The 18,040-nt window shown below is 44.4% G+C and overlaps 1 protein-coding gene and 1 pseudogene across 1 annotated transcript in view; one reads left to right on the top strand and one right to left on the bottom strand.

The window, feature by feature from the left end:
- ZDHHC9 (zinc finger DHHC-type palmitoyltransferase 9) overlaps positions 1-14,639 on the bottom strand; it is a 72,871-nt gene extending 58,232 nt beyond the window's left edge. Inside the window, exons 1-2 of the mRNA XM_066248868.1 lie at positions 14,446-14,639; positions 11,134-11,437 (exon numbers count right to left, since the gene is read on the bottom strand). Coding sequence (XP_066104965.1) covers positions 11,134-11,300 — 167 coding nt within the window. The 5' untranslated portion in view covers positions 11,301-11,437; positions 14,446-14,639. The remainder of the gene's footprint in view (positions 1-11,133; positions 11,438-14,445) is intronic.
- Positions 14,403-17,593, top strand: LOC136317382 (small ribosomal subunit protein uS5-like; annotated as a pseudogene).
- The last annotated feature ends 447 nt before the right edge of the window (positions 17,594-18,040 follow it).

Here is an 18,040-nt window from a genome sequence, read left to right as displayed (position 1 = left end):
GGTTCTCTATCTCCCAGAGCTTAAATACAAGTATGTGAGTACAGCCATCAACAAATACTGTTGAGTCAAACTTAATTTCAAACAAAATAAATGGGAGTGTGATGAAAGTTAACGTTGACCTATTTTTACTCTCCTCCTCCTGGCACATTTTCTCCTTCAACACAGAGATCTTCTCTTGGGGGCAGACTGTAAGAGAGTAAGCAAGGGCCAAGGGAGAGTGGGAAAAGTAAGCTAAGAAAAAAAGAGATTTGCCTGACCGGGCAGTGGCACAGTGGATAGAGCGTCAGACTGGGACGCAGAAGACCCAGGTTCGAGACCCCGAGGTCGCCAGCTTGAGTGTGGGCTCATCTGGTTTGAGCAAAAGCTCACCAGCTTGAGCCCAAGGTCGCTGGCTCGAGCTAGGGGTTACTCAGTCTGCTGAAGGCCCGCGGTCAAGGCACGTATGAAGAGGCAATCAATGAACAATGAAGGTGTTTCAATGCGCAATGAAAAACTAATGATTGATGCTTCTCATCTTTCCGTTCCTGTCTGTCTGTCCCTGTCTATCCCTCTCTCTGACTCTCTCTCTGTCTCTGTAAAAAAAAAAAAAAAAGAAAGAAAGAAAGAAAAAAAGAGATTCACTTCACTGGCATGGGAATCAAGCAAGCTGCTGACCACTCCGAGCAAACGTTTAACCCCGGGTTGTACATTCACTGCAGGTTTGGATCAACCCTCATGCGATCCTTCCTGCCACACACATTGCTCCACAGGAGGTTAAAACTAACTGCAATATTAGGCCGAGTCATTCATTTGTTATGAAGGTGAATATATGTAGTGAACTTGCAAAATGATTTTTGTGGCTTTTTGTTTGTCTGCTTCTTTGTTTTTAACAAAATCCTTGGTGTTTGCTTGCTTTTGTATGATTTACTTTTTTCTCCTAAATGCCAAGGGTTGGGAGGACTATTTGGAAAACTGAAGGATCTGGCAGAGTTCAGGGTAATTAAGGTCCTTGAGTATCAGAGTTTGTTGAGTATTCATCTTTCTATTGTTCCCTTTCACTGGTACAGATAATCAAGAAGTAAATTCAGAAATGAAAGTCACCTTCACTTATGAAAGGCCCAAAGGCCACAGGAGAAACATAAGTCTCCGTTCCATGAACAGGCCAAGTGAAATCACCACACTAACAGAAACCAGCCGTCTTCCTAAGAAGATTTTCATTCTTGAAAATAAAGATGTCTCTAGGACTCAGACTGCTCTTGTGTACAGTCTCCAATCAAAGCCTTAGAATAATTGGAGTCATCTGATTGGACACCAAAGGGAGTTGAAGTTGTTTTATTACAGGGTAAAGATACAGACCGAGTAGAACAAACATACACAGATACACACACACATGCATGCATGCACACACACACACACACACACCAGTTAATGTTGCCCCATGCACAGGACTCTCCCAAGCTTGACTGAGCCCACTTCCAACACCTGCTTGTCAATCAGACAAAAGACAACTTAGATTTGAATTACGCTATGCCATCACGGATAAAAGTATCTATAATCTCCACACAAATTATCTTCTGCACCTGCTAACACAATCCACTCTGTATGTCAACAAGTACACAACAGGCCCATTGTACTGTTCTCCAGAGATGAGACTACTGACAGCCAGTTGTCACTAGTGAGTGGGTGTGGCTGGGGAGGCAGATGTGGGACCAGCAGGCCTTTCTACTCTGAATAAGAGAAAGCTCAGAAAGCCAGCAGCTAAGACTGTTGTGAACTACAACACATCATAACTGTCTTTAATAGTTATGATAAAAAATATCCCTCTGGGTTAGTCGCATCAGTGCAGTAAGCTAAAGATCTGTCTCTGACATGAATAAGCTATGTGAAGATTGGGAGGTAATTCCCAATATTGCCCTCAAAAGTCAGGAGTATATTCAGACTTCCCTAATTTGTCTCAAAGATAGACTAGACCTGTCATTCACAAATATAAGATGTTTTTGAAATTCCCTAGCACTTTGGAATAATGGTATCCATACACTTCTGGAAATAGAATTCTCCATAGTCTTCCAAGTACCAAGAGGCCTTCCCCTTTCCAGGGAGTTAGAAGTTGCTTTCCTCCCTTGTGAATTTCAGATATACAACTATGTGCCCACTAAGCTTCATTTCTGCCACCTAAAGAGGCATCATCATTTTAAGTCCTCTTTGACCAGCTTCTTGACTGGTCTTAGGCCTCCCTAGCTGGGCTAGATGACTGGACTTCCACATGTCCCACAGACCACTTGGTGGTACTGACCAGCAGCAACCAGCAGTGCCAGGCTGGGCTGGTGTTTCATGTACCATCCCTCATTCCTAGCATGCTAGTTCATTAAAGGGACAATGAAGATGATGTAGGATTCAATTCACATGAAAAACCTCAAAAGAGATTCATGACTAGAGCTGGTAAGAAACTAGACAGATTCCATGGCAGGGCTCTGCCTCACAGACTGTCAGTGTGGCCTGAGTATCTATATATCATTCTGCTTCTAAGTCTCCTTAATAGCTTTCTTGTTATGTTTTTTCATTGTTGCTGCTGTCTTTGATCAGTACACTCAATCAACGAACAAGTATTTACAGGTCTAACAAATGACGAACAAGAGAAATAGAAGCTAATTTTGTTGGGAAAACATAACTAATATATAAAACAACTAAAGAATAAGATAAGACCAATAATCACATGTTAAAATGGTATTTCAGACTCAAGGACTATAAGCAGTTGTAGAAGAGCTCTCTTGGGAAGATGATGGCTGCTTGAAACTACTTCCATAGCAGCTATTAAGAGTAGTTTTAAGGAAGAACTGTGCTTGGAACAGCAGGAAGCACCCAATAAATTAGAGAGAGCCCCACAATGGCCCTTGGTCCCACCTAATAGAAATAGGCCTTTGCTATAAGTCCTCCCTGATAGGGATGGCTGTCTGCCTCTTACATACTATCGACCTCTAAAGCATTGTAAACATGTAGAATCACCCATAAGACTGTTTCAAGTTTCTTCTGATGACACTCAGAGTCTGCTGAGAGAGAAGTTTCCTTGGACACTAAAAGCATAGTTTAAAACCAGCATCCAGACTTACTGCTATGTGAAGGTCAGATGGAAATGCAGAACTCTGTTTTGCTCCAGTAGCAATGGGGAAAATTAACCAGAGAGAGACATTTTCAACTCTGAAGCACTGAGCCATCCTCTCATGGAGGAGGGTCAAAGTCTCTGTACAAACCTAAGTAGTTGCCAAATTTCAGTTACAATACAAAATTTCATATGTCAATGATAACAAATACAACAAATAACGAATTTCAATTATAATATATTCCTGCTCAAGAACTTAGAATGATACCCTGTTGCCTATTATATTAAATCCCAAACTCGCCTGACCAGGCGGTGGCAAAGTGGATAGAGCATCGGACTGGGATGCAGAGGACCCAGGTTCGAGACCCCGAGGTCGCCAGCTTGAGCGCGGGCTCATCTGGTTTGAGCAAAAGCCCACCAGCTTGAACCCAAGGTCGCTGGCTCCAGCAAGGGGTTACTTGATCTGCTGAAGGCCCGCGGTCAAGGCACATATGAGAAAGCAATCAATGAACAACTAATGATTGATGCTTCTCATCTCTCTCCGTTCCTGTCTGTCTGTCCCTGTCTATCCCTCTGACTCACTCTCTGTCTCTGTAAGAAATAAATAAAATTAAAAAAAATTTAAACCCCAAACTCAACAGGCCAGTATTCCATCATAATAAGGTTCTTGCCTTCTCATTCCTCCATTCCAGAAGTATCCCCCTAAGCACTATGAATTCACTAGCTTCTTGCTGTGAAGATACCTTTGTTCTTAAACACAATACTCTCTGAGGAGAAAGATTTAGAGGAGGTCTTCTCTCTCCCTCTATAAACACCTCAACTTATGTCAGCGTGCTAGGATACATCCCTGTTCTTTGTTCTTGCTTTTCCCAAAACAGAAGATCACTACACTCAATTAAGACTCATTTTGAAAAGATGGGAAATGCATTCAATGGAAACTGACAGCATGAAATTCATTATCATTAAAGTTAGTAGAGGCTGAAATATACAGATAAATTCTGAAAGACGGAACCACAAAGAACTGTTAAAGGAAAGCACAATGTTCAGGAGACATAATCCAATCCTTCTCCAGGAACATGCTTTATCAGGAAGTTGAGCTTAGCTAAGTATTGTAACAGATTGATATCAAAGAGGTAACTACTCCTTTTTAAAACTGTTATTTGGTTGGCCAAGTTACAGACAGAATCTGAAGCTAGATGAAACAAAAGACTGAACCTCTAAGGAGCAATTCTCTAGAGAATGCTTTCTTGGTTAGAGATCATGATAGTCACTTTTTTCTCTTCCCAATCTCACCTAAGGAACTTCAAGAGCCTGGATCTTGCACTATAACAGGAGTCGGGAACCTTTTTGGCTGAGAAAGCCATGAACGCCACATATTTTAAAATGTAATCCCGTGAGAGCCATACAATATGTTTAACACTAAATACAAGTAAATGTGTGCAATTTATGTAAAACCAACATTTTTAAAGTACAATAAGTCTCTGAATCTTTTTAATAATGTTGTTATGCTGTTGCTAACCAATGATGAATAAAGTACTTCCTACCATTAATGCGACTTCTGGTGCTGCATGGTTTTGCTGATGGCTTTGTAGTCTGGTTGATACGTGGTGAGGTTAAGCTTCATGCAGGCGTTGAGACTTCCATCCATTAAACGTGATTGTAGGTTGGTCTTAATGTTCTTTAGATGTGAGAAAGACTGCTCCCGTGCATACATAGAGCCAAACATTGTCAGTACAGCAATACTCTGTCCATTCCTGCTGAAAAGTACGATACTCCTCATCTTTTTTTCTTTTAGCCATCTTCTTCATCAAAAGGGTTTCTGCAATTAGCTAGCTGACTACTTGATTAAAAAGAAGGAAGTTTACTTCCTGACCTCACAACCACCCATGTACGTTATGCATTATCAAATAAAAATTTGGTGTTGTCCCGGAGGACAGCTGTGATTGGCTCCAGCCACCCGCAACCATGAACATGAGCGGTAGGAAATGAATGGATTGTAATACATGAGAATGTTTTATATTTTTAACGTCATTATTTTTTTATTAAAGATTTGTCTGTGAGCCAGATGCAGCCATCAAAAGAGCCACATCTGGCTCGCGAGCCATAGGTTCTCAACCCCTGCACTATAAGCACAGATATTCTGTTATCTCAGAGTTTGGCTTTGGTATGCACAGACCTGTGTCTACTCAAACCTGATAACTTTGTGTTGTCAGATTGCCTTCTCTTCCATCTGCCCTCAGAAACATGGTGCCCCTTTCATCAGGATCATGCACAGAGTAACAAGTTAGGGAGCATGCGTTGCTTAATTTTCTCTGAGCTGTCCTCATCTTGGCAGGATGGCCAAGATGGACTAAGGATGGCCACAGAGGGGAAAATCCCTCATAACTCACAAAGCTTACTTTCTAGGTTCAGTCTTAGAGATGGGCTTGCCTGCTCTTGCAAGGCTATCAAAATATAATGCCAGAATGCTGTCAGAATTCCACCAAGATGCCTTCATTTTCTAAGAGCATGAGCTGAAGAGGTCCAAATAATCTAGATGCCACAGGGTAAAAAACACTATCTACCAAGAACTGTAATATGCTAGTCTAGCATTCAGCACTATGTACAGCTTTAGTAACCAAAATATCTTCAGGATATCATATTCAAAAGCTAACAATGAGATGAAAGGTGATATCACATAGAGTCAATGGCTAGCCAATCTTGATGAAGAAACCTCACTTCTGCGGGCCTGGTTTCCTCACCTGCAAAAAGATAGGGATAATCTCCAAGGTCCCTCCCACCTCCATTATTCTATTATTCTGTGAATCAAGACTGCTACATCTTAATTGCATCCAGGAAGTATTAATTCTGCAACATTTGTTTGGCCAGGTACTCTATATAAGGCCTGGTGGAGGACACTGCGGGGGCCATACAGACACAGGAAACAATCCCTGACTTTGAAAGAGCTCAAAGTACAATAACCATAGAATTCAGAAATATAAGAAATGTCATATGGACCCTGGCTGTTTGGTTCAGTAGCAGAGCATCAGTCTGGCGTGTGGAAGCCCCAGGTTCAATTCCCACTCAGGGCACACAGGAGAAGCGCCCATCTGCTTCTCCACCCCTCCTCCTCTCCTTTCTCTCTGTCTCTCTCTTCCCCTCCCGCAGCCATGGCTTGAATTCTCTCTGTCTCTCTTCCCCTCCTGTAGCCATGGCTCAAAAGGTTCAAGCAAGTTGGCCCCAGGTGCCGAGGATGGCTCCATGCCCTTGTCTCAGGCGCTTAAATGGCTCAATTGCTGAGCAATGGAGCAATGGCTCCAGATGGGGAAAGTATCGTCATGGAGGAGCTTGCCAGGTGGGTCCTGGTCAGGGTGCATGTGGAAGTTTGTCTGTCTTTCTCCCTGCCTCTCACTTAATAAAAAAAAAAAGAAAAGAGAAATGTCATATAATTATGTGTTACAATTAGTCCCCCAAATGCAGAAAGATTTCATAAAGGAAAATTCAAGAAGGGACTTGAAAGAGAGGTTGAATTTGGAGAGGTTAGAAACAGGACAATTACTAAGCAGTGTTACAAAGCATTTTTCAGTTCATCCCATTCCATGACTCCTCTGTACGTCACAAGCATGGATGAGGGTCAGTCCAATGAGGTTTGATATTGCCTTGATGTGATTTTTTTCTATATATAGCAGAGTGAGGCATAAGTACTAATCATAGCAGCAAACTGCTTCTACCTCAGTGGTCAAGAGTCACACAGTCATTCTTGCTATGAGAGAAGTCTGGGGACCTTGTTCCCACTAGCAATCTGTCACAAAGTTAAAAGATGCAACTAGGAAGCCAATTCCAGAACACAGTGCACTTGGTCCTTTCCCAAGTTTTATCAGGAAGTGGAGACTAAATACCACAATCACCTTTCAGTAGCTGGACAGCTAACAAGTTGTCAGTGTCATTCTGCTATAGGGTCCTAACATTCCTGGCCAAGCTAGTGGCTATGTGTTTATCATACAAGCTGGCCTGAGAATAATTCATGTGCTCAAAACTGAAACTAGCAGACACACACATATTGCCTACTTATCTCACCCTAAGAATATATTAAGAAATCCTTTTTTTAAGCATTATACAATTTTCACTCTGCTTTTAAATTCAAATACATTTACCATAGATATAATTATACGCTGCTCACAAAACTTAGGGGATCAGGGAATGTGCAGAAACTGCAGTACTTTCAGCCTTTTGTATAGTGCATTTTCACCAATGAAATAAAAGTTGGTTTTGCATCTCATTTGCATAATCAAACAACTTTCTTTGACTTGTCGTTTGCTTTTCTGATGTTCTTGTTTAATAAAAAAGAAAAATCAGGCCCTGGCCGGTTGGCTCAGTGGTAGAGCGTCGGCCTGGCGTGCGGGGGACCCGGGTTCGATTCCCGGCCAGGGCACATAGGAGAAGCGCCCATTTGCTTCTCCACCCCCCTCCCCCTCCTTCCTCTCTGTTTCTCTCTTCTCCTCCCTCAGCCAAGGCTCCATTGGAGCAAAGATGGCCCAGGCGCTGAGGATGGCTCCTTGGCCTCTGCCCCAGGCGCTAGAGTGGCTCTGGTCACAGTAGAGCGACGCCCCAGAGGGGCAGAGAATCGCCCCCTGGTGGGCAGAGCGTCGCCCCTGGTGGGCATGCCGGGTGGATCCCGGTCGAGCGCATGCGGGAGCCTGTCTGACAGTCTCTCCCCGTTTCCAGCTTCAGCAAAATACAAAAAAAAAAAAAAAATCAAATGCTTCTTTTTTTATCACTTCATACTCGTTTTGAAATATCCCTTAATTTTTGTAAGCAGTATACTTAAACACATAGACATATTTAAATATAGTTACCTACCTGTAATTTTCTAGCCTCTCTTTTTCTGTGTGTGTATTTGACTCTTCCAGACAGACACAATAGTTATATAGAATTTCAGATTCTCAGAGTTGCAAGAAGCTTAGTGACGATCTAACCTGATTTCTCATCCCGGGCAAAAATCCACTCTGTGACAGCAGCCCTCTGGGATGGCTACCCAGCTTCTTTAGAAACACCTTTAACACTTTTAATTAGCTCCTGATGACAACCTTTTTTCATCCTATGTAGTCAACCTACTCTCTCTCCACTGAAAATTACAGGTCCCTCATTTGAGAAATCTAAATGTGTAGAAGCAAAATCCAAAAATAAAAAGATGTCCACTGGCACCACTAGCACTGTATGTTTTCCATCAAGGGGCGCCCACACGCTTGACTAGATTTCTCAAGCCCCCTGGCCGACCCATGGCTGTGCCACAGGCAGCAGTAAATCAACTCACACTTGTTCCTAAGCACCTGCGCAAGCAGGCCCTTGTTACTAAAATGAAGATCCAGATATGGCTCAGGATCTGGACTCTCTTCCCAAAGGCAAATACGCAGCAGCCAGAGGAAGTGATCTCTGCACTCCTGGACAATCTGAGGATGACAATGAACAGCTCTTTGTCACCCTCACCTTCCTGAAGACACGGGACTAGATCAGTTGACTTCTGAGGTTTCCTTAAGTTCTAATACAAACTAAGGAGCCCATATTAGGCCCCCCAGATCTTATCCCCCACTGTGTGGCTGGTAGTAAATGACAGACTCTGAAGAAAACAATTGACCAGAAAGCTACTCCTTTCTTCAGTCATGCTGGTTTCCTTGGTACAGCCTGTCATTGGGAGACAAAAGGTAGTCACCACCTAGGATTTCTCTCTCTCTCTCTCTCTCTCTCTCTCTCTCTCTCTCTCTCTCTCTCTCACACACACACACACACACACACACACACACAGAGAGAGAGATTCCACCACTCTCAGTGCAAAGGATTCATCGCTAGGGCCCTCTCCCCTTTGGTCAGAGTTATACTTCCCCATTCCACTCTTCAGCTAATATATTTACTTCCTTCTCCTCCTCCCTTCTCCCTCCCTCAGCCTTACCTTCAAAAATATTTATTGTATTGCACAGAGAGCTGGAACTCTGGGTAGTTTACAAATGACCTCACCCTTCATATCTGAGAGCAAAGCCTGAGAAACAACTTGGGGGTTGGGGGAGTCACCTTGATAGAAAATAACTTGCCTCTGTCAAAGCGTAACTTAGCTAATTATAAGCTTCATGCCACAAGCAGTTTTCTTCAGAAGTCTTCAGGGTTTAAGTTGTACAGATCAAAATCAGACTCTGGCCTGACCTGTGGTAGCACAGTGGATAGAGCCTCAGCCTGGAATGCTGAGGTCGCCAGTTTGAAACCCCAGGCTTGCCGAGTCAAAGCACATATAAGAAGCAACTACTGTGAGTGGATGCTTCCCACTCCTCCTCACCCTTTCTCTCCCTCTCTCCTCTCTTAAATAAATAAATAAGTAAATAAATAAATAAGACTGTTTGGCTCACAGATACAAAAAGGACCAAATGCCAATAGCTCCAAATGTCAAGCTCCCCTGGTAATCAAACCACAGGCTTTCTAGGGTCAGAATTATCAGCTCGCTCAGGATCTGGAAACAAATCTTATATCTGTTTTGAGTGATTTCAATCACAAAAAATTAACTCCAAGGCTAGGGGGCTGGGGCCAAAAAGAGCTAGTAATTTGGCAAGGGATGAAGCAAAAGACAGGGAGGATAATAGACAGCAGAGTTGGGCTCTGCACTTGCAAAAAGAAGCAAGGCAGGAATAAAGCAAAGAAAATTGGAAAGATGGGTCAGAAGAAGGGGAAACATTATGCATGTGCCTGTCTGACTGCACATGCTCAAGTGTACCACACACACATACACACACACACATACACACACTCACTCAGCCATGAAACTCAGACCCCAAAGCAGCTAAGAATCCATGATCAAACTGCCTGACTTTGCCAAATACTTCACAGAGTCAACAGTAGTGGCAGCAGACGTGCCTTTGAGAAAGAGCCCTCTGACCTTACTTTCCTAGTCCTGTTACAAACTAGGTCCCCTTTATCCCTCTGCTGTTACTCAAGCCAGATGTAATCATCAAGAGGTCTAGCAAGGCAGCTCAAAAAATCGCTCTTGATGCACTGGGAAAATCCGAAGTCCTGGCAGAAAAAGGACAAAAATGAGCTCCAAGTGAGCAAAGCTCATTTTAACTACCCACAAATGCTGGCCAAGGAGTCGCTCCTCCAGTCCATGGCCAAGCCGCAGCATGGGAGCTTCAGTTCTAAGTCACCTGTGTATAGGAACCACAGCAAGCTCAATCAAGTGTGACTCACTGTCTACACACATCTTCTACACACAGCTTCTCAAGGCCCTCCTCATAATAACCCCAAACCAATTAGCATCACTCCCATCCCCGGAGTGTACAGCATTCTCAGTGCGACCAGCAGTGATGTCACAGTACCCTAGAATCCAACTGGCCACCTCCCTAGCAAAGGGGAGGAGGCCTATACAGACTATGAACAGTGGCTCTAGTGCTGGCTATTACATCACAGAAAATAATTACTCTAAGGCTGGTATCAAGCACACACAAAATAGAGAGTTGTTTATGTTGAGTGATTTTGAGTGAAAGAAAGAACTACTCACACACACAAATAATCACAAATGTGCCACACACACAGTTAGTTTGCAGCGCAGCAGGACTGGAACAAATCTGCAGGTTCCCAATTCAGTGCCTTTTCAATTTAACAGGTAGCTGAGAGCTAAACCCTAAGTACACAGGACCCAGAATAACAGAATAGGTGGGTATGGTAGGGTGGAGTTAAGACCACAAAGGGGACCCCTGAGCTTGGAAGAGGTGGGAAAAAGGCAGTCTGTCACTAAGCACCTAAGGAAGCCACTGAAAAGGGAAGGTGAGTAACAAAGACAAATTCCTTTATTTTTCAAGCATGCCAGGGGTAGTCACACATCGGTGCTATAATATTGGTATCAAAGGTCTTGGTCTTTTTAGGCAACACATACTCTGCTATAAGCATAAAGCAATGAATTCGGTTGGCATGATCTATAGACACTGATCAAGAGGACAGTGACAACCATCCAGGGACCACCCACTAGCTCCCCAGAAAGAAGGTTCTTCCCCAGATTCAAAGTAATCATTGCCAGGCAACGCGACTCAATGGAAACTCACTCAAAAGTGAAGAAGAGTGTACATGTCCCCAGGATGAGGAAGAGGGTCAAGTAGAATATGCCCTTTTGCCGGGCCATCATGACGCGGCCATCACAGCAGAAGGTGTTCCTGCCTGGGAGTTTCTCCCATTTCCGTGTCACCTTCTTTCTCACCACCATCACAGACATGTCTGGAATTCCTGGTCCAAATGCACTTTGTGATTATTATAAGGTGGAAGAAACGGAAGCTGCGCCCAGCTTTAAAATCACGCCTCCTGCTATTGCTGCGGCTGTGTCAAACATCATCAAGAGTCCAATTTCCAACCCTAAGAAAAAGGACAAAAAATGAGATGGGAACATGAAAATGCAATTCAATCCTCCTAGTTCAGAGGCAGAAGATAAGCCTGAAAGGGTGAGGGTGAGAAGTGGGATAAGTTTATTTCCAAACTATGTTTGTCCTCTAAAGTTAACAGTTCCTATTTACAGAAACCTTACAATGGGCTAAGCACCATTTTAAGGACTTGATACGTACATAAGCTCACTGTTGCTACAAATACTGTGTGGAAGGTCTTCTTACTACCCAATTTTATAGATAAGAAAACTGATAATTAACTTGCCCAAGGTCACACAGCTAATAAATTATAGAATTAGGAATTGATCCAGAGCATCCGGTTTCCTGAATTAAAACTTTCAATTGCTGTATTACACTGAATTTATCGAGTTCTGCAAATCTAGGTAAGAAAAGCTATTTTAATTTCAGTATTCTTAGAAGTTTTATATTTTGGTTCAGTATTGTTTTAATTGTGAATTGTCTATGTGGTAGTGGTGGTGAAACATAAAATACACAGTGTTTACAAGTCCCTAAAACAGGGGTTGGGAACCTTTTTTGGCTGAAAAAGCCATGGCCGACGCTCTACCACTGAGCTAACTGGCCAGGGCCAGTGGTGGATTTTTTAAAAAAGATAGAATAAAAGTGAGCTTGGGGAATGCATTTGAAAATAGAAATAGTTATAGAGACCTTAGAAAGCAAATAATTACAATCGTACAATAATAACAACAGCTGAACGCCACATATTTTAAAATGTAGTTCTGTGAGAGCCATATGACAACCCGTGTACGTTTATGCATTATCCGATAAAAATTTGGTGTTGTCCCAGAGGACAGCTGTGATGGGCTCCAGCCACTCGCAACCATGAACATGAGCGGTAGGAAATGAATGGATTGTAATACATGAGAATGTTGTTATTATTTTTTTATTAAAGATTTGTCTGCAAGCCAGATGCAGTCATCAAAAGAGCCACATCTGGCTCGCGAGCCATAGGTTCCCGACCCCTGCCCTAAAAGATGGCTCTTGGAACCAGCCTTCTTATAGATTTTGGTCCTTATAGATTTATCAGTAGCCCAATCTAATCTAAAGAATTTCATACTTTTCATATTTTCTTTCAATAGTTGCAGAGGATCAGGCCACGAAGCTTACAGGAGAGGCAAAAATGTCACTTTGGCCTCTACCTGGAATATTCTTTCCACAGATATCTATAAGGTGGTGGCGCAGTGGATAGAGCGTTGGACTGGGATGCGGAAGGACCCAGGTTCGAGACCCCGAGGTCGCCGGCTTGAGCGCGGGCTCATCTGGCTTGAGCAAAGAGCCCACCGGTTTGGACCCAAGGTCGCTGGCTCCAGCGGGGGGTTACTTGGTCTGCTGAATGCCCACGGTCAAAGCACATGTGAGAAAGCAATCAATGAACAACTAAGAAGTCGCAATGCGCAACGAGAAACTGATGATTGATGCTTCTCATCTCTCTCCTTTCCTGTCTGTCTGTCCCTGTCTATCTCTGCCTCTGTTAAAAATAAATATAAATAAATAAATAAATAAATAAAGTTTAAAAAAAAAATAAAAAAAAATAAAGTTAACAGTTCCTAAAAAAATAATGATAAGACGGCTGGTGTATCTTCTTAAATAAAGCCCATGCTTCCAATATAATACTGGTGATCTGTTTATCATAAAACCTTGGATCTGAAGGGGTTTTTTTTTATGGGTGATAGCCCTAATTATTTGGTTGGAAATGAGTACAGTGAAGACCAGAGAGAGAAAATCACTTATTCAGGGTTAAACGACCACAAAGTTAAGCCAAGGAAACATGTCTGCAGACTTTCAGTCCAGGGCACTTTCCACCACACCACATGTTCTATAATCATCATTAAGAGAACTAAAAATAATAGTAGTCTCTGACCTTAAGCAGCCATTCCCTCCCTTCCACCACTTCTTCACCTTCTTTCTTCAATCTGCCACTCAAATATGAATCACATCAGGGAACTAGACACCCTCTGGCAGGGCTAGGAGGTTCTGGACACATATCCAGGTTGTCTTGACTCAAAACAGATTTTCCCTAATCAAACCCTTGGTAACTTCCTGAGTCCAGGAAATGAACCAATTTTGCTAGTCTAGCCGAACATTTGTGGAAATCTTAATGAAATCACATCACAGACTTGTAGGTGGATGGAAGGCTGACTTAAGCAGGAGATGTTCTGGAAGGGCTGGAGGGGGGAGATGGCAGCAGTAAAAACAGTCATAAAGGTGTTTTCTGGGACATTTTATAAGTACCATCTGTACTTAGCGTCCTGAATTTCCAGGCCCAGCCTATCTCAGCCACTACCACACTTCTGCTCCTCTCAGGTGTGGTGCTGCGGTCTCTATTTACTGACACTACATGCCCCACGCTGGCACTACTGATTCGGAAGCCTGCAGCCGGGCTGACTGATCAGAAACAACCAACTGGAAATCATTCCCCGGCTGGAGAGGGCAAGGGTCCAAATAGAGACTCGGTGATGAGCCCGGCAAACAGAAGGCAGAGGGCTTGAGAAAGAGGAAGGGGGGCACCAAGGTGCAGAGAACACTTCCTTTGTGTAAAATTAACCTGGAAAACAATCTCCTCCTGATAATCCGGCCCAGCCGGAGAAAATACCAGGAAGGATAGCCGGGCCTGGGAGAACAAAGATCAAAATCCGTCCAGAACCAGCGACCGGCCCACCCGCCTGGGGCCAAGGCCCGAGTCCGGGCTGGCAGCGGGCGCGGCCTCGGGAGGCCCGCCCTGCCTCCGCCACGCAGCGGACCACCGCCCCAGGCAGCCCGGGACGCGCGCCACCTCCACACGTTCGTACACACTCACACACGCCCCGCCACGTGTAGTCACCCACCCCGGCTGGGGGCACCGCAGGAGACACGGGCGGGGCGGGGCGGGGCGGTGCCGAGGTCCGCGAGTGCCAACGCAGTACAGGCGCTGGCAGCCCACCATGCGGCCGAGCCCAGGAGACCCCAACCCCCACCCCTTGTTACCTGAACCTGGGAGCCCAAACTCGGCGGGGGACTGCGGGCAGGAAGTGGACTGTAGCGAGGGATCGCGTCGGCCGCCTGAGGTGGCAGCGACTGCTCCTCCCCAGCCCGGAGGCTGCCTCCGCCAGACAAGGAGCCCCTATGACCTGGGCCCTAAAACAGCTGTGGCAACCGCCCACTGTCTGCCTAATGGAACGCTCCTCACGTCACCAGCTCGTTCCAGTAGTTACTCGCCCTGCATTGGCTGATAGACCAAAGTGTCTCCGCCCCCTGCCACCCAACCCGAACTATCATTAGCTACTCCGAACACCACTCAACGGTGCCTCCGCCCCACTCCCCCACCCATCTCCCTGTTTCGTGCCCACCTGCCAAGTGCTGCTGGCCTCCCTTTGGAGTCCAATGGCAAGTACCTCAAGTATCGCCTTCTATTAATCTAGTTAGGCAGAGACCAAGGTGAATGGTAGTTCGAGAGGATAAGGGAGGACTGGGGGCCAGCTTCCCCTCCACACACGGTAATGCGCTGAAGCAGCACTGGCTCACAGATCCGGGTGCTCAACCCAAACTGGGTCCGCCCTGGGCCTCTCATGCCCTACTTGCACTAACACAACGCGACTCGGGGTTTTACTCTTTCGGAACAGAACAAACAAATAGAAAGGGGAACTCCAAAGCAATTACTCTCCCCAAGAATACAGAATCATGTTTGCAGTACGCAGAACAAATAATTGACTGTTAGGAAGTTAGAAAATCTACTGACAGAACATAAATTCTTCCAAGTAGATAATGAGCCAAAAGAAGTTGGAAATGAATGTTCGCTTTGGAGAGTTCATGATAACTGGGGAGGGGGAAGACGGGATCTAATGCAGAATCCTCACCAAACACATTTTTTTCTTCTGTTCCCCACCTCCACCGCAGTTACTGCCATAATCAGTCGCTGCTACTGATCCAAGTGAGTCGCATCCTTTATAAGTTCAAGATTGGAGTGGGTCAAACAATTCAGAATCACGACATTGATATTATACGACGGACTTTAACTGGCACTCAGTCTGTTTCCACTAGTATGACTCTGGGCTTGCAAACATAAGGAGAAGTATGAGAACGGACTGAAGGTGGCCTCTCCTTACCTATCTCGCTGTTGGGGTGAGTGTCTACATTGCCAGCTATTTTTCTGAGCACAAATAAAATTTCTCTAGGGTGAGGGTATTTACAATTAATACAGAAGAGACTGCCAAAGGTCTTCCCAAGGCAGTTTTCTGTTAGTTGAAGAACCATATACTTGTCAAGAACTATTTCTCCCCTACACTACTTGGGTCCCACATGATATGAAGCAAAAAGCTACTTAATGATAATTATGTTTACCAATTTCATGGCACTCTTCCATGAAAAATATTAGAGAATTTAAAAATCACTAGGTAATTTTTATTACAGAAATGTGTTATAATTAATTTGTAGGAGAAAGTATGTTTTTATAAAGCTTCTATTGTTCCTTACTTAGTGCTCGTGCTGATTACAATCATCAGTTTATTTCTGATAAACCGTATGATCGATATCATTGTCTCCAATTCTCTCCCCTTAGAATCTTGGAGAGTGCTGATATTACACACACTTGGTATGGAAGAGAGAGGAACTACTCTCAGCTCCGTCAGACCCCTGGATTCCTAAGCCTGTGTACTTCAGACGACCACGGCCACCCCAGCTGCCATTCTCCTGACTGTGGAGCAGTCAAAAACAAACCTCCGCAACACCAGACATACTTTGTCCATATCTCAGGCGCAGGTGAAGCCTGGGGAGTCCTGGAATCGATGTGTCATGGCAACACATTCCTGAGTTCTGCCCCTCCCTGCTCTGGGTCACATTCCCTCTGGAGTAAGTGGCTGTGTAGGTCAGGCTTGTTTTAATACAATGTTATTATTTGTCTTCACTACTAAAAGAAAAATGAGGAAAATTTATACGGACAAGCATTCCATAGGACTTCCTTCTATATAATTAACATAATTTTATATAATTCTGATAGTCTTAATATACACACAACTAAATTGTGACTATAAACTGAGATTGTTTCTTTTCCGTTCTTTCCTTTCATCTTTCAATAAACCTCCAGACTTTATGCACCCGATTCAGTGTGGGCTCCTTTCAAGGGGAGTTATACTCATGTGGTGAGCACTAGCAATACCATTGGAATAAAGGGATGATAGACTTCTATTATGTGATGGCATATATTTTGGTGTGCTTGTTTAAAAATGCCTGTCTCTGACTTCTTCTCCTAGGAAACACAGGTTGGCCGATGGCACTGGTGCTGCGGGAGGCCCAGGGCCCTGGAATGGGAGGCTGAGGGCCTTCCGTAGAGTATTTGGCAATGGTATACAGGACTGAGGTCATGACTGGCTGGCTGGGGTGGTTCCTGGGGCCACAGTCACTGAGCTCACAGAGACAAAACCAAGGACAAGGAGTATATCCTTGTCAACAAGGTGGGCCACCTGGTCAAAGACATGAAGATCAGGTCCCTGGAAGAGATCTATCTCTTCTCTATGCTCACCAAAGAATCTGAGATCATTGACTTATTCTTGGGTGCATCTCTCAAGGATAAGATTTTAAAGACTATGTTGATGCAAAAGCAGACTCACGCTGGCCAGAAGACCAGGTTTAAGATGTGTATAACCATTGAGGACTACAGCAGACATATCAGTCTGGGTGTTGTAAAAGTAGCACCTGCCATCCCTTGGGGCTGTTATCCTGGCCAAGCTCTCTATTGTCCCTGTGCAGCAAAGCTACTGAGGGAAGAACATCAGCAAGTCCCACATCATCCCTTGCAGTCCCTTGCAAGATGACTGGCTGCTGTGGCTCTGTGTTGGTGTGTTTAATCCCCACCACCAGGGACACTGGCATCGTCTCAGCCCCTGTGCTGAAGAAGCTGCTGATGACTGGTATCGATGATTGCTGCATCCCTGCCAAGGGTTGCACTGCCACCCTGGGCAACTTTGCCGAGGCCATCTTTGATGCCATCTCCAAGACCTTCGGCTATCTCACTCCAAATCTCCAGAAAGAGACTGTGTTCACCAAGTCTCCTTATCAGGAATTCACTGACCATCTTGGAAAGACCCACATCAAAGTTTCTGTGTAGAAGACCCAGGCTCCAGCTGTGGCCACCACATAATTTTATACAAGAAAATTAAATTGAATTAAGCTTGTTTTTTTAAAAAAATGCCTGTATCTATGTTAATGGTTCTTGTGTGAGCATGTGTTTGTTGATGTATATGTGTCAAGTGCTGTTTGAGCACCCCGGATCCGGAGTGCTGCCGCTGGGCTGCAGCTTCCAGTTAGTGTTGCTCCAGATAGCTCTTCTGCAAACACTCAGAGACCCATTCTGTACTGCATGCAAGACAGACCCACAAAACCAACCCCCGTCTTGCATTCGTGATGGCCCTTTCTATCAATATTTACTCTAGTCTCAAACCTCCCATATTCCCTTGCCCTTCTTCCCACACACACGTGTCTCACCCCAGCTCAACTTACCTGACCTGAACTCCTCTCCCTACTTTCTGGCTATAGATAACTATATATTTGTAGAATGAAATCATGAGCAAAAGAAAGAACCATGGGA

This window comes from Saccopteryx bilineata, chromosome X (genome assembly GCF_036850765.1).
Source record: "Saccopteryx bilineata isolate mSacBil1 chromosome X, mSacBil1_pri_phased_curated, whole genome shotgun sequence".
NCBI lineage: Eukaryota > Metazoa > Chordata > Mammalia > Chiroptera > Emballonuridae > Saccopteryx > Saccopteryx bilineata.
This window is presented reverse-complemented; position numbering and strand designations above follow the sequence as displayed.